A 24,550-nucleotide genomic window follows, 5' to 3' on the forward strand; every position below is an offset into this window, starting at 1 on the left:
TGTCATTTTCATACTGTATATCAAAGGGGACATCTGAAGAGGAGCCCACATTAAGGAAGTGGTCGTAAAACGAGTTTGAAATCTCCTTCTCAGAAGCACCAGGTTTCTCAAAATGAATCTTTCTGGTCATTGCTTTTTTTCTTTACTATTTCCTGGAAAGTCTCCCATAAGACTCTAGAATTGCTGTCAGTACTAAGAAATTTATTTATATAGTATTCAGCTTGGGCTCTTTTAAAGTCCTTGTTCAGTTTATTGCGCCCGTCTTTTTTATACTCACGAAGCTCACTTTCATCTTTCGCAATTGGAAAAGGCATTTGCGAAATTTAATCATTTCACATAGTTCAATACTTAACCACGGTTACCGCAAATTTCTCCGTTTTCTTCCTGGCTTCAGTGAAAAACACTGGTTATATAGGGACATAAATAAAGATGTGAACATATTGTAGGACTTATTAGAGCCAGTCTCTTTCGTAACAGCAGGTATCTTCATCTTTCAACAAATATTATAATTCCTTAAAACTAACAAAATTTTAAGTACTTTCCGGCATGGGTTAAGACGTGACCACAGCACAATAACAAAACTGACAGAATTCGTTCACGACATGAGCAGCTCCTTAGACATAAGTGGCCCAAGTTGATGCTATTTTTGTAGACTTTGCAAAGGTCTTCGACACTATCTCAAACCCACCTCTTATGCACAAGTTGTTCGCTAAACTAGGGCCCTATAACGTAAAACTATTCCAATATGTTTCTATTCCAATCTACTGACGTCAAATTTGCGTAACCTCCGACGCAAGCACCGGGCGGTCACCCACAAGGTTGTCTGTACAGACCAATCAAACAGCTCTCCTCGTTCATAGAAGGCCACTTTTGTTTGCTTGAAAAACGAATAACATCGCCTACACTGAGTGGCTTGTAGTATGTAATTGGCTGATAAGAGGCGAGGAGAACGCTCAAGTGAAGAGGGATCCGCTGGGGCAGAGCCAGTGCACTGAAAATCGATAACCGGATGAAGACGGTGGTGCCGGCATCTGCGATTGGTCGGCTTTCTTTTACTTAGCTTGTGGTGGCTGGTCGAAAATCGCGGCGGCATGCAACGGAAGCTTAAGAACGACGCTGAAACTGACCCTCAACAAAGAAGAATTGGCAGAATGAGGTGGTAAATGTGCCGAAAGTGCTCGAAAACGTTACACGGCCACGCAAGAAGCTTTATTATACGCAAGTACACCCATGCTCTCCGGTAGGTGCGAGTAGCCAGCGTCTTAGCGATCGGCGGCAGCTATCTTTTATTCCTTTCGGAACAGGGCAGCCTGCGGCTATTCCGAAGAAAATTCAGTTTTGTTCGCTATATTAATGCATCTTTATCGCGTACACGTCACTTTGACGCGGTGAGTTTGTGTGGTTTTGTGTCGTCGCGTGACAGGCAGGTGAAGTGGGTGCAGCCCGAAAACTTTTTACCAATAGCCGAGGGCTAATGGCGAAAAGGGGTCGAAACAGAAATAACTGTTGTTCTTTTTTTCTGTCAAATCAAGCATAATCATTTTATACACATCATATCAGATGGGGAGCTATCTCGGTTTTCGTGACGTCGCGTGACAGACAGGTGAAGTGGGGGTGGTCGAAAAAAGTTTTTGACCAATCGTGGAGGGCTTATAGCAGAATTGGAATAGAACATTTTGGAATAGTTTTACGTTATAGCGCCCCTAAATGATGCATCCTTGGCTGATTGGATATCGGAGTTATTTCCCAGTGATTACGACATGTACGTTTCTGCTTTACTAACTCACCCTTGATGCCTCTTTCCTGAGAGGTTCCCAAGGTTCAGTACTGGGTCATCTTTTATTACTGCTTTATATTGTTGATCTGCCCATGCACACGTCACTTAAAATACGCCTTTTTGCAGATGATTGAGTTTTCTATCATAAAATTAAATATCTTACTGATTATGTGGTCCTTAGTAGTTCTTTCGCTGACTAGCCCAAAGCATGGCAAATGAGTATCAACTTTTCCAAGACTGTATCCATGTCGTTTGCACGACGTTCAAGCCCTTTCTTTTCCGGCTATGCCTTTAATAATATTACTTTATATACGGGAAGCTGAAACACTTTTCGAAAAAAATGAGTTCTCTGCGGCATTCTGCAATTTTGAGTCCCCTGAACACGAATATCTGGTTCAAAAAGGGCGGAAACAAACGCAAGCGGCTGTTTTTTTTTTTTAAGAAAACGTGTACCAGCGCCTCACTCAGGGCATCGCGCGAACGCCGCTGTTGCCCGTGATTGGTCGGGGCCGCTGAGACGTCATTCGCGGCAGTCGCCGGTCTGCGCCGCCGTTTCAGAGCGCAGTACGCTGTTCTGTTCTGGCTTCATAGCTGAGTTGTAAGCATTATGGAACGTTCTCGCTGTCTCGGACAGCTTGTATTTTCGTCGTACATGTTCGAACCGACAGCCGATATGGAAAACGATGGCGGCAACGGCGACAACGACAATGTTGAGTGTGCCAACAGCGAGAGCAATGTGTGCACCTTCTCGCGCGTTGGAAATCTTAGCTGGTACGTATGATTTTTTTTTCATGTAGCTGCACGTTCCAATGACGGGAAAAAAATGCGCTAAAGTGTCACTGGGAACTTGCTGCTGGAAGAATGCCGAAGCACTAACTTCTCATTAGATTGTAAACATGGGTGCAATTCCGCGATGTCAAGCACCTTGCCGCTGCTCGTCTAAAGTCCAGTGGTTTTTTTAGTGTTGATACACGATCGCGAACATAAGTGCGGCGTTTCAAAGCGCGCCCATGCAGAGCTGCGAGGTACAGTCATGGAAGTTGCTTATCATACACATCCAGAGATGGTCAGAGGTATTATATGTGCAATATTCATACGACTTTGTGACTGTGGCTCAATCAAGAATCGGTATGCGTGCTCCATGCTAGTGTTGACATAACGATATTAGGCAGTTTTAGCACCGCCGTGTGGTAAACACGATAACTGCAACCATACGTCGAATGTCACTCGTACGTCGCAGTACGTCGAATGTCACTGTCTCACGAATGTCACGCATACCTCAGGTGCAACGCTGTGGAAGCTACGCACGAAGTCCGGTCACCAAAATTTATTACTGCGCTCGTTTCCGTCCATGCTTCGCAGCGTGCCAGCGGCGTTTGCTCGCGCGAGCATGCACGTGAAGCTGCCGCGACGGGCTGCAATTAAAAAAGGCCGAAAAGAAAATTGATTTAAAAGAACGTGTTAGCAGTCGTATAAGTACACGGATTGTTCCTATGGGTAAATTCTTTTTTTTTTCATTCAGAACTGAGCTTATATATGGAAAAGTTCGAACGCAGCCACTGCAAGAAGTATCTCAAGCCTCTACAGCGTTGCACCTGATGTATGAAACGGAGTGTAGCAACGCTAGCAACAACGCGTTTGCGCATTTGTCGTAAGGCTATCTGGCTATCACGGAAATGGTCCGAGCACAGCACAGTTGATTTCGTCAGCACGAACTTATCTCTCCTCACCGCACGGACCCACTGCGCTGCAAGCTTCTTGTCCTTCGGAAACCTGTGACACACCACATCGTCTCGCCCGCCTGTATTCGCGCAGCCGAATGCTGCACTGAACGAAGGCATGTTCGGCGCCCTTGCCTGTAGGCACTCACGCAGCACAGAAGGAAAGAACAGTTTACGAAAATCGCAAAAGGAAACAAACGTGAGCAGCGGCGGCGGCAGATCTCTCGTAGTGTCGTTCAGTAAAGCGCAGGCCGGAAAGAGGCATGCCAGCACATGCCAGCACGCCGGTCCGGCAGCTCTGTCCCCGCGGATGACGTTACTCTCACCCGTTCCCTCCTCTGGCAACCACCTCACTCGGCGCTCCGGGAAGCGATGGGGGCGTGTCCGCGGGGGTGATTTAGAAAGCGATTTCCGCCCCTTATATTAACAAAACGAAGAAAAAATTTCGGAACCGTAAATTATTAGGTCTGTTCTTCCCAATCCCAGCAATTCATGGAAATTGAAAACCGTTTCAGCTTCCCTTTAACATCAAGAAAAAGCGCGAAAAATGGGGACAAGAATCAGAAAACGGCAAGCAGCGACGCTGACTCGCAACTAAATGTCTACTCCGGAAGCAGCAACGTAGGGCCCTGACTGCCGATTCGTAATAGAAGGTCTAGTTCATTAGCTTGTCTCCGCCTGTAAGTTAACCAGACGAATATTACATAACGATTCGGGCAGCGATGTTTAAACGACTTTCCCGCAATGCCGTCCACAGTCACAGCCGAATCCGTCTCCCGTATCGATGCAGACGTGTTTCGCACGGCTGACGACCGAAACCTAGCTTTCGCGCTTACAAATGCGCTCGCAAACACCTCGCATCAACCCAAGTTACCGAGATATCGAAGCACCATAAAATATTTTTAGCACAAAATAAGTGAACCTGCCTAAGTGTACAAACCAGTCAATCTGTGCCTATGGTGCTCGGCAACATAACAGTAGAAATTTTAAATCTAGCTCAGAGGCCACGTGGGCGGTCGACGATGCTGAACATTATTTTCCGTTTACGATGGTTAAATAACAGAGATAGCACTGAAGAGCACGATGTATATTTAGGAATAATAATGTACTATTTGTCATGTAACAAAAATACTTCCGTAACTGTGGGAGAAAGTTTGTACGTTAACGTTACGCTTATTACGGTGCCTCTAGCGGGAGATGCTGCCGTACGAGGAAATATATTGAGTGGAGGTACTATCCTCCTTTTATGAGCAGCGCCGCAATCGATTTCTTCGCCCTGCGTGGTCATTATTTGAACTTGAGGGTGTTCTACTCCTGGCTAAAGTCCGTCGATAGCGTCTTCGTTACACCCTCGGAGTGGTCGAACGCTCTGCAGGCTTGCGGCCGCCGTTTGGAATATGGCAGTCTGTTGATTTCCCAACCGCCACTGTCTCAGCAAAGGGAAAGGCGCTGACGCACACACGGGGACACCGGCGGTTTCTCCCTCGCCGAGGAGGAGGTCATGGAGCCACGGACACACGAAGCTTAACCGGCTGTCTCATTCGCTGAAACAGCACTCGAGAGCACACGCAGATATCAGGGCGTCGCGCTCGCCATGGGGATACCATCTGCTTGCCCTTTCGGCTTCCTATGCGATTTTCCGCGGTTAGGCCAGCTCGGCGTATTTGAAACGTCCGGGTTTTCACCGTGGCTTTGGCGGCGTGACTCAAGTGGTTGATCACGCAGGCCAGTCGCAATACCAGCAGGCGTGACCTGTTGCCAAACGCTCGACTATGACGCATGCGTGCACGGAACACAGAAAACGATTTTAACTGGTGCACTTGCTAGATTGCTAGGAGTCACTGCTGCTCGTTGTAGATGGCTGAAAGTTCAGGCAAAAAAAAGAAAGGAAGAAATGCAGTGGCAACACCACTGCTAAGCAAAATCGACAAACTGGTTCACAGTGTCACAGTTTACAGTAAACACATAGCGAGAAACACCTCACAATGAAACCTGGAAGAGAAATAGGCATGTCTCGCAATAACTGATAACTATCGTTTAGGACACTGACCACATTTTTTTATTGTTCCATTAAGTTTACTTCGTCAAAAGTACCAAAAGATATTCCCCGGTATCCAGTGTTCCGGAATGTCGCATAAGATTTCGAATGCCCTATTTTGTTTGTGTTTATCTCTTTTTTATCGCTTATGGTGCACGTAACCATATTTTACCATCTGCTTTCTTCCGGTAATGCTTGCGATGGATAAATTTACCTAATTGTGACTTATTCGTGTATTCATCTCGCTCTAGGACGCTTCTCTGAGCGCGGGTGTGCATGCCACGGCATCTTTACTTTAACGTATACTTCTCGCTTATGTTTGCCGTGGGTTAAATAGCTTTCACTGCAAAGTGAGGGCATCAGCTTTCGTTGTAAGTCACATATCAAGAAGCATCACACCTGCCGTTTACACGAAACATCCACGAAACATAATTTTTACGGAAGCTTGCACCAGTGGCCTCGGTAGGGTCAGTGGCTCCTAGGGCTCTGTCACAGAACGTCTCTCGTCACGGTACGCGGAGTGTTCAAGTAATATGTGCTCCACTGTTTCTAAGCTGCTACACTTATCACAGTAGAGATCAGTGGCACTGCCTTGCGATACACATAAATGTACGTGAATGCTACGTTGTGGTAGTTACGTAGTGGCGAAGAAGTGGTCGTGGAGTTCTTTATTTTACTTCGGAGTCAATCGATCGCTAGCAGCTATTTCGGTGAGGCGGATGATTCCAGGGGCGATTTCTTCTTTCATAGACATCTGTTTGTCGTGGTCGAAACGTGGGGTTTTGTAAAAAAATATTATTCTAATGTCTCGGTATCCAAGTCCATTTCGGGCAGCTTCAACCGCTTTCTCGTCTCCCGCAATACCGGCCTTGTCAGCTATCCACTGGAAGGTGATGCAATGCCCAGTGACGCTTTCTTTGTGGTGAACATATGTAATGTCAAAGGCTCCAGGTTGATTGTTACTTCGCTTCTGCTTGTTCCGCATCCATTGTACGGCTAGACTTTCGAATCCGTGAATATCACCCAGCTCATTGGCGGCTGCTGTAGAAGCACACCCATAAGGGCCTCCTTAGTGCATTGCAGCTCGGTTAACGTATATGATGTCACCCGCTCAGGAAGGAATGACAGCCGTTGTCATCTAGAATCGAGAGTATACAAGACGTCTGCACGAAGAGCGGCGTGCCAAGCACGCTAGTCATTAGGCTTGGCTGTGAACATCCTCCTACAAATTTCCATTTTTTTCTTTTCTGCAGCCGGCGCATAATGCCACTGTTTCACTCAGCAAAACGTGCCTGGCACCATCTCGCTTCTTTAAGGAATAATTTTTTGCCTCTTTACCCCCCCCCCTTCACTGCGTAACTTCAAACCGCTGAGCGCAGCACCCAGGGCGATCCGCTCCTTCCCCCCTCCCTGCTTGTGACGCCACTGACTTACACGCAGCTCTACGCACCTTTCATTTCCTGTTGTTTTATTAGCTGGTATGCTTTCTCTATCTCTCCTCCTTTATTATCAGCATGCTTCTGATTCAGTGCTGTCATATTTCACTGGACTCGTTGGTTGCCTATCATGGCGCTGATGATGATGCTGACGGTAGGCTAATACACACTTAATATACTTAACACTTTTCTTTCACATCCCCGTCTTAGTGTTTTCCCGCATTATATCCAGCTTTACAGAATCTTCCCTCTTCAGTCTTTCTCTCCTCCGATCTATCCCTTTCTTTTTAGATCCATGCTATCCTCTTTATGTCTCTATTTTATTGTAATTTCCTTTCTTAGTTTGTGCTTGGATATTGCGATGTCGAATTTTTTATTTCTTTTTCGCTACGCTAGTACCATATACGTACCTACCCACAATATAACCCATCTTTCTTGTCCTCGCATGCACGAATGCTGTTTAGTGGAGACTCTGGTGGGCATGGTGACCAGCTTTCTGCTGGCCGGCACCTCGAGCACCGCTGGTACTATCCACTGGCACATGGTCAAGCATGCTCTGGAACCAGACACACTGCAAGCGAGGGTGCGTATCGCTATGTCCGTGAATCCTGCTGAGACATGCAGGTTGTATTCTGTGCTAAGCATCGCAGTTGAGCGCGAAACTTCCTTACTGAGAGCTTTTCGTTTAATGAATTGTCTTTGTACGAGAGGCTGCCTGCTGTTTCTGCTCGAGAACACAGCAAAAATAGGGCGACTTGAGCAAACAAGAACACAAAGCTGAATATTAAAATGAAACGTATACTGGACAAAGTCGGGACGTGCTGACACATAGTGCATGAAAAGTTCGAATTATTGCGTTACAGATCGCAACACACGCAAGTTCCACAGCTAGAAATGAGAAAACGTCAAAAAGAATTGCAACTTCACCTGAAAGGTGATGCAATTTATTGATAAACTATTACACAAATACATCCAGTGAGCTGTGTGGTTTTATTTCCCGTATAACTCGCTGTAAACATTCCCTTACTAATAAAATTGACCGGCATAGTGTTACTCGTGCCCAAGCAAGTATGAACAGAGAGCACTCGACGGCCACGAACACTCGCTGTCACAACTCTGACGTGATGAAGGGCGCCGGCAACAAGGAACAAAGAAGTCGCTCACCCGCTTACTTCACCGCGTCTCAGAAAGTTGAGATTACGCGGCCTCTAACAACAGGCACGCGGCAACAGAGCGCGCATCAAGATGCTAGCCATCTCGGCTCGCCCTTAGGCTTTGCGCTCACCGCATGTTACCTGCAAGATACGGCACGTGACCCGCGCATGCGCTCAGCCGCGCAGACAGCCGGGCACGGAAAGTTAACACGGCGCACATCAGGCCAGCTGCCACCATCGTTCTCGGCTCACCCTGACACGCTTTCCCTAGCACAAACTGCATATAGCGCGCGGGGCGCGATACGTTCTTATCGCACTTTGACTTTATGCGGCCCATCACGGTGATGGTAGAAATTTGTCTGGAGTGTCCGTATAATTGCATCAGCCATAAAACGAGCAATAATTAAGTTATAGCACAGCCACTTATACGGCAGTTGCCGCGCAGTTTCTCCCCAGCAGAAGGAAAGGAATTTCAGGGAACAGATTACAGAGGCGGCACTAGGAAATGTTATGTCAGACTTAATTGATAATTGAAGGCTGCAAGATATACAGAGCATCATTTCTTACGCAAGGAAAAAATTCCTTCACAAGAGATGAAACGACGCAAACGATAGGGAGCATTAGAGGTGCAATAGCGAGAATACAGTGCTAGCTCTGATGAACAAACGGGTCCTGTTTTTGCTGGCGATCCAAACTGGTCAAGTAGTGGTTAAATCCTAAATACATTTCCTTTCACAGGTATGAGTATTATATGTAACCATGTCTACGGTGACATTTCGGGACGCTCATCGCCGTCTTTGACTCAAAGTTGTGCACATAAACTTTCATCTGCAATGAACCGACAAAAGTACATGTTGCAACAACCACGGGACCACGAAGTCTCCAGAGCACGCCTTGTAGAAGCGCTCATCTCACATACGCAAGCGACACTATCAAATGAGCATGAAAGTGCATGACCAAGGCCGCTTGATTTTACCCCGGATGCTGGTTTCATAAACTTGCCAATCGAAGCAACGCAAAGCCCTTGACGTCTTGTTCTTATATAGTGACTTGCTTTCAAAACTAGATATACCTGTTCCATCTCATCAAAAAAGTTTTTTTGTCGTAACCAGGAAGGTTACAAGATTCATTGCCTGAGATATTCTCCCCCGTATTATAGAACGTTACTCCATTCGAAACACCTCTTCGACACAGGCATAGAAATAGCAACGCCACCCCTCAACAGAACGACATGCAAGCGATATGTAGTTTACCTACCTCATCACTCAGCAAGAAGTACCGGCAGCCACGTCAACCTTCTAACCAATCCAACCAATCACCAAAACGATTGGAACGCCCGCAACTCCAGTGGTGGGCCTTGCGCCCAATATACGGAGCTCTGGATCAGAGGTTCCGCACATTCCATCCCAGCTGCAACTATGAGAAGACCACGTGTAGTGCGTACTCCTGAGAAAGAAGCTGCATAAGGCGAGCGTCAGCGAGAGTTGGCTCGTGAACAGGGTCGTCGTCATAGGGCCGGCCCCGAGCTGCGCGCCAGAGATGCCTAATGCCAGTCACCAGAGATGCCTCAAAACAGAAACATTCCTAAAGCATGCTCACCATGCGAAGTACGCAAAATCGGAAATGAGTTGAAAGAATGGTGAAACAAAAGATTTACAATGAGACTGCCGGCGATTACTTGCATGGCGTAACACCCGGTGTAACTAACACAGCTTCGCTGTTCGACCATCTTCACGGACTGGAAGGGGCGGTGACTTTCTATATAGTGGAGCTGTTAGAACCTCGCTGGTTTTACCTTGACGTCCGCAGCTTCAAAGAGCTGGGGAAGAGAGAGCTGAGAGAGAGTGAAAGCAGAGTATAAAAATAGCATCGCGCAGCATAGCGATGCGGCGAGGTTGGATGGAGCCTAGCGGGGGAGAAGGAATAGCGCTGTGGGAACAGAGGTGGTGTGGCGTCGTTGAACCCGCGCGCTTGCTTCGGCGGTCCTCAGGAGGTCCTTCGGCGGACCACCAGAGACCAGCGGAGCGGAGCTGGTCTCTATTTGCTACAAAAGTTAGACTAAGTGTGTGATTTCGCACTACTTCACTGGCCTTCCCCCAGCACCGCTGGTCTCTGGTGTTTTCGATAGCAGAGCCACGGATAATTTTCTTTATCACCCTCGGCGCTTGCCAAGGCGTCCGCTAGGCCCACTTACCTGTTTTACTACACTCTAGTTGCGTGTCGCGGGAACATCCGGAATATCCTGCGCTTGCTTGAATGTGGGCGTTTTACACAGCAGAAGGCTCTGTATCGCGTTCTGGTGCCGCGGTGTAGCAGTTAGTACGACACAAATTTCGGCAGCAGGAGAATTTCGTTCGCTGTAGACGCTGGATTCTCCAGTGTGAACGTACCATAAGACAGACCTCAAGCGGCAGCTGTATAGCCCTATCACATTGAAAATGGTTTGTGTTAGAGTTTTCACGCAACAAAATTATGTTTTCTCGTATATTAAAATCACAGTCCGACACTATTATTTAACTTATGAGATTTTACGTGTCAAAACCACTTTCTGATTATGAGGCACGCTGTAGTGGGGGACTCCGGAAATTTGGACCACCTGGAGTTCATTATACGTGCACCTAAATCCAATACACGGGTGGTGTTTTCGCATTTTGCCACCTTTGAAATGCGGCCGCCGTGGCCGGGATTAGATCCCGCGACCTCGTGCTTAGCAGCCCAACGCCATAGCCCCTAATCAACCACGGCGGGCAGTCCGACGCTATCATGTCTGTGCGTTGTCTGTGAGTCGGACTTTACGAATTTTATTATCCAATTTACTTGGAGAAATTCAGTTAGTTCAGTAAAGCGTGTGCGCTACGTGGAATGAATGAATGAATGAATGAATGAATGAATGAATGAATGAATGAATGAATGAATGAATGAATGAATGAATGAATGAAAACTTTATTGTTCCACCGAGCTGGGGTGCCCGCCTCTTAACCTACACGTAGGTAGGGGAAGAGGACGAAGCAGACCCCGCGCGTTGAGGACGGTGAGTCTTCACGGCCTCAACGGCCAGGCGGATTGCTCGACGCTGGTCGTCTTCAGCCTCGCTGTGGAGCAAGGCCTCCCAGGCTTCTCTATGAAAATGTTTTCCTTGGCCCCTGGGGAGCCAGCACACTCCCATTATATATGGTCTAGCGTACCTTTTTGCTTACAAATTTTGCAGAGGGCGCCGTTATAGTCCCTCGTCTGTGGAGAGCCCGCATGCGTGGTTCGAGATTATTTTCTCGACCACAGATGCCGCAGCCGGCGCCGATATCGGATTTCCTGCAACACGGGGCCCTTAACGTTATCGCGTTAAATGTAGTGGTAAGTGGCTAAAGCGGATACCTTTATAAAATCAGGACAAACGATATTTTCCAGCGGCAGAATTCCAACAGGGAACCCCTACCACGGCAGCTCAATGCTCCAAACATAATGGAACATCCTCAAGTATTTCCCATGTGCAAGCCAGCGCACTGAAACGCCGGGCTTGTCTTATGGGCACTACACGTGATCTTTGGCGGTTTGATGACGATGAAAAGAAATCAGTATGCTGATCTCTAAATATTGATGTAGTTAAACATAAAAGTACTAATTTCTTTAGTTTTAATGCGTTTTCTGAAAAACATTACTCACATTACCTGTACGAATACTCCTTGCGTAAAAATTTGAACACAAGGTGGCGAGAAAGGCACAGTCGTGTTTGTGTTCAAATCGCAGCAATTGTTGGACGGCAGAAACTATATTCTAAGACCTCACGTTACACAACTTTGCTTGCTGCAATAAATTGTAACCCAGCTTATGCGCACTACGCGTACCATAGACTCTGTCAGCTTGTGCCATCGTTTTCCCACACGGTAGTAGCCATGATACAGTGACTTCAATAGTGCCGGCCGGTGGGTGGCTTCTGCAGCGAAGCCCACCGCACACATCGCGCATACCGCGCAATCATGCCTCCGCGTGTTGTCAGAACTCAGGCCGAGAACATCCAGCAAAACGCTAGCCGCCATGAAGCAAGGCAGGACCGCACAGGCCCGAGGACCACTCCTTTAATGCAGAAACAATGTCATGCTGCGTGCCGGGCGCACGCTTATCTTCGGAGGCGGCCAGCCGAGGCGCTAAGGGATGAGGAGGCGGAGGCTAAGCGACAACTTCGACAGTTCAAGAGCGCGAAGCGGACGCACAATGCGGGCCCACCGCCAGCATGCCGCAGTACGGGAACGCGAGATCAGCACAAGGCAGCACAGCCGGCCCTGCGTTAGTAACCGATGGTGCTCGCGGTCATCGAGATGTCTCTGCTCACGTACCTACCCACGCGACAACCCGCGTGTTGACATAGCCAGCGCGTACTTCCTGCTATTCACATTGCCACTACGGCTACGAGACATAGAGAGAAAGCAAGGACAGGAAAGGCAGGGAAGCCAACCAGAAGAGAACCCTGTTTGCTACCCTACACTGGGGCTGGGAGAGAGGGAGTAGAAAGAGGAAAAAAGGGAAAAAGTAAGAACTGAGTGCGTGTGGGAGGGACATTATACACAGGGACTTCGTCGAGTACTCTTCGTCGAGTACTTTCAGTTGGTTTTATCTACATGCGTAGATAAAACCAACCGAATATTTCTAAAGCAAGCAAAGAGGTGCTCAGCTCTTTTCCTTACTAAGATATTTCAGCAATCACTAGATTTGGTTCCTTACCGTCGGACTGGAACATTGGAAAGGTGGTTCTTGTTCATAAATCTGGTAGCACGCACTGTCCTCTTAACCACCGCCCCATTTCATTAACGAGCATTTCTCGTAAAATTATGGAGCATATACTGTATTCTAGCATCTTTTCCTTCTTTGGCTCAAATAACTTCTTCACGGGTGCTGAACACGGTTTCCACCGATCCTACTCATGTCACACAGAACTACTAGTTTTCATACATCGCCTGCACACCACACTAGACAGAAGTTCCCAAGTGGACTGCACATATTTAGACTTCGCGAAAGCGTTCCATAAGGTATGCCACACACTACCTATGGTCAAACTTTCAGCATTGAACTTAGATCATAAATTACAAACATGGATAGAACACTTTCTTACCAATTGACTTCAGTATGTCACGGTTAACGATCATCATTCTACACCATCGTATGTGCCATCTGACGTGCCTCAGGGCTGAGTGTTATGTTCATTGTTTTACTTAATATACATTGATTATCTACCAAGTTGTGTTTCTTCTAATATTCACTTTTACGCGGATTATTGTGTTGTATACCGCGAAATTAGAAATGAGCACGATGAACACATATTACAAGCTGCCTTAGATTCTATAATGGGCTGGTGCGATAAGTGGCTTATGCAATTAAACAATAATAAATGCAAACTAATGCGTGTTTCTCGCACAAACGTACATTGCCCAATTTATAAACTTAAAAGCAGCACTCTCGAACAACTTTCATGCTATCGTTATCTCGGAATCCATATAACATCTGATCTAACATGGAAAACTCACGTCACTGTAATAATTATTAACGCAAATCGAATGCTAGGATACGTCGAAATTTCAGTATATCTCCAACAGAACTAAATGCTCTTCTTTATAAAACACTTGTGCGCCGAAAATTAGAATATACCTCTGCTGTTTGGTATCCTGACCATGATAACCTAATTAATGCACTGGAATTGATTCAGAATAACGCCACACGTTTCATACTAGCCAATTATTTTCGTTAACAGCAATGAAAGCCACATTAGCCTTGTCTGTGTTATTACTACGCAGAAATGTTTTTCGCCTGTGCTTATTTCAGAAAAACTACCATCATCATCATCTACACGCTGAACTCACCCCTCAATCTACGTACCTTTCATCGCTAGTTGACCACATCAGTAATGTAGGATATGCATCCTATCGCAAAACACATTCCTACACTCTTTTATAACAAACACCTCACGTGACTGCAACTGCCTTCCTGCCGATCTTGAGGCAATCCTTATTTGCATTTTTTCATTGTAACTAACTGCCATATTGCGAGTCATTTTGTTTGTATCACGCTGTTCGTTTTTTTTATATTTCTTGTATTCTGCCTAATAGCTTTTTGCATTAACGTTTCTTTTCTATAACTTTGTATACTATACCGTTCGTTTGTAACCACTCCCCTCCACAATGCATCCGCGTTTGAGGGTATTGGATTAAATAAATAAATAATATGTTGCTACCGCTAATCATTGCTTCGCCCTTATGGCAAAAGTGTGATAGCGTCTCTTCATCTTTCTGTCCTTGTTCCCCACCTCCTTCTAGGGCATTTTTTCCGCCTTACCCGTCCCTTCCAGAGTACCATGTAGCGGAATATACACAGGCTAAGCATTCTGCTTTCTCGCGGAGAGATTTCTCTCTCTTTCAGCTTTCATGACTTAAACAACAAGTTTATGACTTTATTGCAGTTTGAGTTTCGTACTCAAGGTCTAGGTATTGATGGCTGTTTACACCGCTTCGTAGGGGACTTAATTCCCGGCCGCAGCCGCAGCATTCCAATCGGGCGCCGAACGTTAAAAACAACGCATGTGCGCCCTGATTTGGGAGCACGCTAATGCACTCCAGGTGATCAGACGTTATCCAGGGACCCTCACTACGCTCTTCCCCATTACCAACTGTGCAGTTCTTGGACGCTACAAACCTCAATTTTGCAGCGAAGCTGTATACCTCCACACCCTAAGGAAGTTTTCGTGTCGTTGGCGTGGTAAGCAAAAAAACTCCCCTTAAGTGGGCCGATTTCGAAGCTAGTGCAACACCGGCACGACCCGCGGTGGAGCTTAAGCAGGCGTTAAGCACTCCCCATACGTGGGCCGATCTTGAAGATAGTGCAATGCCAGGCGGATCCACGGCGGAGGTGCAGTTCGCCATTAAGATGTCCACAAAGACAGCTTCACTGGCCATCCTTCTTTACACAGTAGAAGGGCACTGACTTCTTTTTCTTCGCACTGCCCTTACACTCCTCTACGGGTTGAGCAGTACGGACGCGCTTCACATGGACTCCTGCTTTTTTTCGGTTGTTTTACCGGATACCTTCATTATTCATCGGAATGGTGACATCGACGGAATCGGCAAGGGAGGTAGATCAGAAGGATATGGAGTTTACGAGCGGTACATGGAATTACCGCCACTTTTTGCCGTTTGTTGGTGTCACGTCATGCTAACGGAGCTAGCCGTACAAGGGCAAGCGCTTGGCCGAGCGCGTGTGGCCCACGGCCTGTGACCCGTGGCTCGTAAGCACTCGTTTGCCGACCCTCACTCTGAGGTTGACTTGGCCCCATCGCTGATTATCAATGACTGGCGCATCTGTCACATCAAATACTGCACGAGAACTGAGCCGGGAGAACGATGACATTGAGTTGCAAGTCGAGATGCCGCAAGAGCAAGAAGAACTGCAAGTGGAGGGGGCGTATGACGAGAACAGCGGTGAGGCAACCAACATCCAGGAGAAACGACACACGTAGGAGAAAAGAGGAAAAAACACTCAGGCTCAAATAATGACCACCGCCAAGAAAGCACACCAACAACGTGCAGGAAGCCGGAGAAAGAAAACATACCTCTAGAAACACGCATTATAAAAAACCAAGACTTCCAGTGGACGACATGAAGATCATCTACAAACCGAAGGTGGGATTACAGCTCTCCCTATGGACAATGATAGTCGTGTCACATGCCATCGGCAAGCTAGCAAATTTTTCCGAAATGACTTTTATGGCAACATCCTCATTTAAGTCCAACACGTCAAAAACATAATCTACGAAAGTAACTAAATACTTAGCGTACAACATCCTCCTCAATATCATCATTATCTAGCTTGGGAGGTCAATTTACGGAGATAAAGGAAAGTTCAAGATACCAAAGTGTATCAGTGAAGGCGTTATCTACATCTCGCTAGGCACGAATGAAGAACTACTACAAGTGTTACGAGTATCCGCAAGATACTCGTAGCGCTAGATGCTCGCATGGTCTTCGCTGCACACATGCTGGGAAGATCTTAAACGGCACTTCTCTATTCGAGGGAATTTACGTCATAAACAATATCACATATTAGTGGTGGGACTACCGCTGCCAATCATACAGGAAATCCGTGCAATATTGTAGAACCAGCGCAGAGCTCGTGCACCGGCAAGATGGCTGCCCGAAATGCCTCATCAATTTCTGATTTTGTTGCTGGATAGAAAAGCAACCAGAAGACCATGACTGCCAGCCCAGATGTTAACCTTTTCAACAACTCCATTCGACAGCAGGAAAGTAGTGCCCACATAAACTCAAACCAAATCCACCACAGTACTAGATCAGACTGCCAAGGAAAAACAAGATCCAGCATCGTCAATGCAGATGCAACTCAAATTTAATCTCCGACGTCCCAGAACTATACGAATCAAGCAGTACCTCGCTATCCACTGCGCGAAGATCCAAAATTGACTCTAAACAAAGAAGCGGACAAGCAAACGCCAGACCCCGGTGAAGATCGCGGTCTGGATACCGTACCCCCTAACTGAAGAAGCGAGTCGCGCATGCAAAAGCTGCAGCACTAAACACACAAGCACAAAAACCCACGGAAACCAAATGAGATATGCGAGCACAACTCCAAAATCAGCAATCCCTCATTGACAAGTTCATACATACAAAGGCGCAAAGAACTAGACACCGCCAGTAAACCCTCATAGTCTCAAGCAATACCAAACATCACACTGCCTCTCATGGAAAAATGAATAAAGGAAAAGTAGCACTGAAGCTGTGAAAGCAGATACAGGAGGCAATGGCCCTTTTTGCAGAGGAGATAAAACAGCTCCGGAAACACATCGCCGCTCAGCTGGCCCTTATCCATACTGCTGTATAAGAACTCAGCAATTTCATGTCCTGTGCCAAGCTCAACGCGTAACGAAAGCCGCAGTACAAAGGCTACTCACAACGCCGAAAGGACTCTTAAGAGCGCCCGTAAAGACCTCCGCAACGTGACCAGGCCAGCATCTATGACCCGGGGTTAAGACGACAATATAGAATAAGATGGCGAGTACTACCAAAAAGAGATTCCCACAACTCCCAATGCAGCTTGGCGAACGAACTGTCGCTCTATCCGTCACAAAACAAGGAACCTCCAGGAAATGGCCAAACAAGAACAACCAAATATCATCGCTATCCAATAAACTCATCACACCAATCTCTGCATACAGGGATACTATACACACACCGGATTCTAGAGAACAACCGCAAGTCGCAAACGTGAATACATGACTGTTTACTCCTCGAACCATGTTCGCAAAATCGTCTCCTGCTAAGTTTACTGCTCAATATTCTAAGCTGCTAAGCTTCTATTCTTGTTGCACATTATTTGAAGATAATGTCACGTTAAGATATTTTGTACAGGTCCAGCGCGAGATTGACGACGTTATCGGCAGGGAACGTCGACCAACATGGGAGGACCGCCTCCGCATGCCCTTCACTATGGCCAGCGTGTGGGAGATGGACCGGTGGAAAACAAGCACGCCACTAGGTGTGCCAAGAGAGTGAGTGACGCCATATATATGACCAGCAAGGCAGTGCGCAGTTGACAGTGAACGATAAGCCTCGCACAGTGCTCTCCAATTGCTCCTCATATGAGGTGGCCATGTCCACTCTCAGCACACGAGTTTCTAGGGCCTTAATCTCGACTCATCACTTATAAAGATACCTCTATCTTTGTGAGACCTAGCGTCTGGCCGGAAGTCTCACTAGTACAACGGGCTGATCAAAATTGACCGACTCACAATATGGCCTGTAGGGTCATCGCTTCGCACCCCTATCTACCGCCGCGCACTCCAGCAAACGTTATTCACTTTAAGGCATCCTTTTTGGCCGAAACAACAATTGTCCTATGTTCAAATGCATGCTTCCTGTGTGCCCCACGTATTCGCCAGAGCTAATGACATTGAATGCCTCGTTGAAAGTGAGTCCTCCTTTGCTGGCTATTTTAGCACCGTTGACAAGATTCGCTACTTCTCGAGCGGAGAATCTAATTGTGCAACACGCCTAAAATATCGATGTCCCAACTCTGCATGTTACTGCATTATCAAACCTGTGACTGCATGGATCATGTCACTTTTCTTCGTGTACCTCATTAGTCACCAACTATAGCTAAAACCACCGTTTGTGGCGGACCTCGTAGCTTTTCGCTAATAATAAGTTTGTTTCTCACAATCCTGCAAAATTTGCTTTCCTTAATCTTTTCACCTGCCACCATCGCGCACATGAGTGTTACCGGTATAGTACCCAAAATATGCTGGCTAGTGTGCTTCGATGGCACTGACTCGCCGTGGTCGATTAGTGGCCAGGAATTGGATGCCGGCCGTGGCGGCCGCATTTCGAGGGAGCGAAATGCAAAAACACGGTGCATTGGGTGCAATTGAAAGAGCTCCAGGTGGTTGAAATTCTACCAGAGTTCCCCACTACGACGTGCCTCCTAATCATATCGTTGTTTTTCCACGTAAAATTCCAGAAGCAAATTCGATAGCACTGAGAGTGATGCCTGCCGCCTGCGATTGCATCGTGCGCTGCAGTAAGGGAGCATGTTAAAGCTAATTTTCCAGAAGATTTAGAACCGTGTGAGCATCATCCTCGCAGCACGCTTCGGAGCGCGTGCCCATGAGCAGAGCTTGCCTTCGGTTCTGTTTTTTTTTTTCACATAAATATGCAGTTATTAAACAAGAATAAACTGCGTATTCTTCGCACTAGCGAACTATCGTACGTTTTCTTCGAACGATCGTACCATGAACGGCCTCCGGATGTCGTTTCCCAGAAGTACCGTGCCTACATTAAGATTAAGACAGATATACTGATTACTATGGTTCTTAGTACAGGATTTGTGTGATAAACAGAATCTTCTAAACAGGGAGAATAATTGTTACGAACAGGTAACGTGGCAGCACGCAAATAGGCAGTCACGTATTGATTAAGCCTTATTCTCGTAAATGTTCAACCAACGTCTCGACCCAATGATGATAGAAGAGCATGGGAAAAATAAGCTGGGTAACGATGATAAACGTTTCCGATGTAATTCTGATGTACTAACACAAAACATGAACCAACGGCTGAAGAATTAATAAGTATGAATGAAAAAATGGCAACCATTCCACTCTGTGAAGATGGAATGGCAGCGAAAGCTGACGATATTCAAAGCTCTCCAATTAAAAGCAAAATGCTTTCGCTGCCATTCCATCTTCACAGAGTGAAATGGTTATCATTTCTTGCGTTGCGACTCTGGCGTCATTTCTCGTACGGAGGTGGCCGGGCTCAAAATTGTCGTTTTCGTTCAGCATTGCGGTAACGTGCTTTGTCGTTGGTCCTTTCGCGCCGGCACCGTTTACATTCTCGTCGCTGTTTTCTCCTGCTGCCCTCGTACGCATGTTATTCTTCAGGTGCATGAGCTATAATTGTCCGCCCCATCGATAACGCAGCGGTTTTTAGCGCCAATACCTCTCCTGTTTATATACTGCGATAACCTTGACGTCACGCTGTTCTGCGCGGCGAGCGCTGTAATCTGCTCCACATTTTGATATCTGTGCCACCACACTGCAGCCGTACGAGTTTGTTATAAATCGCTAAGTCTGTTTCTGCTGCCGAACGCCAAAAAACTACGGAACGTTAGTCATATACAGCTTTCGTAGTAAAATCAAATAGCAGAGAGCGCAAGAAACGTAGAGGCTAAAATGGTCGCACTTCCTAAAACAGTCTGGGAATACAGGGAACTGACATACGTTATGCGGCAGAAGATAACACAGACACGGGAAAAAAGTTTTCAATTGCAAAGAGGCGACCAAGTAAGAAATGGAAGAACAGTAAATATTGTTGGTTAATAGAATAAGAATAACATTAGTTTTAAAGAAAGGCTCAGAAACGTGGATTAATATAAGTGGGCGGCAGAAGTGCACAAGTATCTGCTCCTGAAAAGCATGGACACGGAATGGAGCAAGAGGTCATGAAAGTGTACTACCATGTACAAAATAATTGAAAATGGGAATAGGCAACCAGAAGTCATCAGAGAGAAACTGAGAGAAACAGAGATGCCAATTTGGCTGCAATGAATGGAAACAAAAAAGACCATGCATAATTAAAACAATGGGAAGAAAGAAAGAACAAAGAAATCTGTACTATAACACAAAGGGCAGAATCTTTCTATGTGAAGGAAAAACATACTGGAGCAAATATTCACAACAAGTTGAGGCATGTGTGCGCTGCGACAAATATCCCGAGACGGCTCAGCATATTGCCGCTAGGTGTCACGAGCCAGCGGTCAGAAAGAAGTTGCGAATAGAACGTGCGCTCGGCAAGAGGTGGGCGCTGAAGAAGAAGTAGTAGAGGCTGAGGACTCCGGTTTGAGTTCTTGTATGCCATCTTGTACAACTGTCCATCTCGCCGACGCCGGGTACATCTTCAATTGTCTTTTCGTGACAAAAATTGGTGAAGGTGCTGGGTACGGCTCATCCGATGCCGCAAACCCCTCCTGGTAGCAGGAGTACCAGTCCTATACTAGTGAACACACCTGTTCACCGGGCCAGCAGGAGAATCCGAGGATTGCCTCCGGAGCTTGATCATCTCTCTGCAACAACATCGACGCCCCCACGGACCGGTATGGAAGGAAAGTCGACGTCTCTACTGACTACTAGGCAAGCTACAGCCACAATAGACATTCAGTACCTGCTGCAGAATCTCCAAGTGCCGAAAGTGTTCCACGGGGATATCTTCGAGGATGTAGTAGACTGCTTAGCCCAGTCTGAGCGCGTTCCTGAGATAAACGAATGGAGCGACGCGGCAAAGTTGAGAAACGTCTACTTCATGTGCTCGCACCTGGTACGAGAACCGAGAAGGGCTCATGAAATCGTGGGTTTAGTTCCACCGTGCTTCGCCGGAGACATACACCAATTCTGATTGCCGCGAACGAGCCGAACGGGTGCTCCAATCCCGCATTCATCTGCCGAATGAGAGCGTGACGTCGTACGTCGAGGATATGACGCGCCCCTTCCATAGGGTGGGCTCAACCATGTCAGATGAAAAGACGCTGCGACATCTAATGCGGGGAGTTAAATAACAGCTATCTGTTGGCCTTGTTCAGAGCCCGCCGAAGACCATGGCTGAATTCTTGACCGAAGCTACCACGATGGAAAAGATGCTACACCAGTGCTCAGCTTTCTATGAAAGACAATTGAAGATGTACCCGGCGTCGGCGAGACGGACAGTTGTACAAGATGGCACGCAAAACTCAAGCCGGCGTCCTCAGCCTCTACTTCTTCCGCACTCACACCTTGCCGAGCGCGCGTTCCAGTCACAACTTCTTTCTCAGCAATGGCTTATGACACCTAGTGGCATTATTCCTAATGGAATGTGAAGGGGCTCACCCAGTGAGAACCGTAGATAACGTACATGTCCCAGAAGCGCTTGTGTTTAAAGTGGACAGGAGCGTTCATCGGTGAGCACTCGAGATAAGCATGAGACGATTCGAGTATTAGTAGAAAAAAAGACAGGTTACGTTCATACGACCCGAGCCGTTATATGCGCTACTAACTAGAGAGATAAGTATGAGGAAGGAAAACATACTATGGAGATGTTTACAGAAATGTTAGACTTAAAAGCAACTATAGCATACCTCATTAGCTCAAGCAGGCTAAGTGACTATTTCTCAATGCCCCGTTTCAAAGGCGAATTATATAACTCATCCCCATCACGTGCCAAACCATGTCAACCGTGTGGCCTCCAGGCATCGTTGGTGCTGTCACCGTCTCCCGTTGTAGGTACCCGGCGCTTAGCAGGCAGGTCAGCATATTCTATAGGCACTATATCTCCTGCATATTTCATCCTTCATCCAGGAAGCTGGCATTCACCTGGAGTAATGAACTCTTCTGCGTATCTCTCCGTCCTCGGAATAGACCTAGTGGTGATACTCGATAAACAAAATTCATTCGCTGACATCCGCTCAGTTCATCGGCAGAGAGAAAGAAATTGAGGTGCCAGGGATGAACTCAGCACCTGTTCCTTCGGTGTAGGACTAACTTTCAATAAAAAAAACGCTTTGCATTCTCCCTTTCGCGGCATCTTCCTAACTACTTCCCTATGGCGTTACCTTCCCTGCAGGGCCTCAGAAGACACTGTCGTTGATGACTTCTTTATCCCCAAAGGCACAGTGATCTTGGCGAACTTTTGGGCGGCACACTTCGACCCCAAATTCTGGAAGGACCCGACCAAATTCGACCCGACTCGATTCTTGAATCACGACGGGACACTCATGGCGCGCAAACCGGAATACCTTCTGCCTTTCTCCATGGGTAAGCAACGGCGAACACTACGCTTCCTAAGCCTCGCTCCAGATAAAAAAAAAAGCTGCATTTGCGTTGAAATGGCGCCTATGGTGCCACAGACGTTGAATGTCGCAAACAATGGCTGGGCTATGACCTGCGCCGTAGATACTACAGTAAGTTAGTGCCGTTGTTTGTCTATGAGAACATAAAGCATGAATGTGTGTGCCATGCTTAACACCTTCACCTATAGGGGGCAAGGTTGAGTAAGTGACGGGCTAAAGACGTTTCTTTTCTCAGCGTTTTTTTTTTAAGTTAACCCGATAATAATTCACCCCACGAAGTTTTAGGGCCGCGCTCTCGAGTGAAGGCTGTTTTACGCGGTCGTTCAACTTGCCCTGCTCTAGTTTTTGAGTCAGTGAGTCTGTGTGCTAGTAGTGCAGTACGCATAGAATATTTTAAGGACACTGCTTAGTTTCTTCAGTTTTTTGTTCAAAAGTCAGAATGTACAAAAGGAAGAAGATTTCGCAGATTCCCTGAGAAACCTTGCGGAGTCAGCGACGGAACTACGCTTAGTATCGATTGCTCCTCTTGTCTTCTGCTGGCCATCACTAGAGAGTTTCAGAATTGGGGACTCAAGACTCTGGGTCCCCAAGCTGCACTGCGTAGGCTGCTCTTGGGTTGAGAGGAGCAGCAGAGTTTGAGAACGGGGTCAAACGCAGACAGCATTGCCTTGAGCACTCGGGACGTTCCAGTGGGGAAAATAAACGAAAAGCTTTTCTTACAAGTGAAAACAAATCGAATGCATTTTGAGCGAAAAGGATAGCGATAAGATGTAATAAACGTAACAACTGTGTGAGTACTGCGAGCTGTGTCTTCTGTTTTAAGGCCTAAGACGGTTTGGGGACCCACGCTAGTTTTCAATTCTTGGGTCGTGGGTCAACACGAACGCAAGAACCCAAGATTGGCTTGGGATTCTCCGCATGCCCACTTGCGACCCGCAATTTTCTTGCGCCCCCAAGCCGCTTGGGTCCCCAATTCTAAAACTCTCTAGTGTGTTTGCGTGCGCGTCCGGCGTAAATTTCTTGTCAAGGTGGCACCATGGTTCTAGCGCATTCGTTTTGACTTGTGGGTCCGTTTTGGTTATACACTACCATCACGTACCGCATCTGCCTTGTAATACAGGGTTTTTCTGTGTCTTCCACACCCTGCGTCTGCGTTCGCACGCTTCATTGGCAATATACATTTCAATTTTGATGCCCGCTGCTAAGCACGAGGTGGAGAGATAAAATCTCAGTCAGAGTGGCCATATTTCGATAGGGACAAAGTGCAGAAACACCTATGTACACAGATTTAGGTTCGATTTAAAGAATCTCAAGTGGTCATAATTAATCTTGAGTCACTCACCACCGCTTGCCTTATAATGAGATAGTGATTTTAACGTAAAACCCCATACTCTTTTTTTTATTTTGATGCCAACCAGTGGTTTAAGCATATCAGAAAATGCATTTAAGTCATTCTCAGAAAATGAAGCGGTCACTGTGGTGGGGTAATCCACGAAGTCATTTACCAGCAAAGCATAAAGCCACGCAGTGATTTACCAGCAAAGCATAAAGAAGCGACCAGGAATTACCAACAAAATGAGGAGTTAAGGTCATGCCAACAGACTCAAATGGTGCGTTCAGTTCAGTAAAGCACGAAAAAATTATGAAGTGACAGTGTGGCTGAATATCAGTTCTCCGTTTTTCTTTTTTTATTTGTACCCTCAAGACCGAAGTATCACAGAGGGGAGTGGGTAAAAGGCATATACATAAGTAAATAGCAAACCATAAAGAAGTGCTTAGTTATTACAGCGGATTTGACTGGTCAATTGTATCCGGGAGCGATGATGTCTGGTATGGCCGAACGAAACTTTAATTTGTCCTTAACTGGCAACAACTGCACCGGCAAGGCGGTTCCATCCCAGAGAGGTTCTAGAAATAAATGATTTGGGGCAGCTTCTGGTGTGGCATTGAATTATTTCCATCTTACGGCGATGATCAATGCGAGAGGAAATGTGGGTAGGAGATGATATAAGATTGTCGAACAGGTAGGAATTGTGGAAATATATTTTATGAAATAA

General features: G+C 46.6%; 1 protein-coding gene across 5 annotated transcripts in view; it reads left to right on the forward strand.

Annotated features, from left to right (window-relative positions):
- LOC135903462 (cytochrome P450 2D15-like) overlaps positions 1 to 24,550 on the forward strand; it is a 185,885-nt gene that overhangs the window by 155,044 nt on the left and 6,291 nt on the right. For all 5 annotated transcript variants that reach the window (XM_070522576.1, XM_070522578.1, XM_070522577.1 and 2 more), the window contains 3 exons: positions 7,437 to 7,555; positions 17,531 to 17,670; positions 22,268 to 22,458. In XM_070522576.1, the coding sequence (XP_070378677.1) occupies positions 7,437 to 7,555; positions 17,531 to 17,670; positions 22,268 to 22,458 (450 nt within the window). The remainder of the gene's footprint in view (positions 1 to 7,436; positions 7,556 to 17,530; positions 17,671 to 22,267; positions 22,459 to 24,550) is intronic.

Source organism: Dermacentor albipictus, chromosome 7 (genome assembly GCF_038994185.2).
Source record: "Dermacentor albipictus isolate Rhodes 1998 colony chromosome 7, USDA_Dalb.pri_finalv2, whole genome shotgun sequence".
NCBI classification, from domain to species: domain Eukaryota; kingdom Metazoa; phylum Arthropoda; class Arachnida; order Ixodida; family Ixodidae; genus Dermacentor; species Dermacentor albipictus.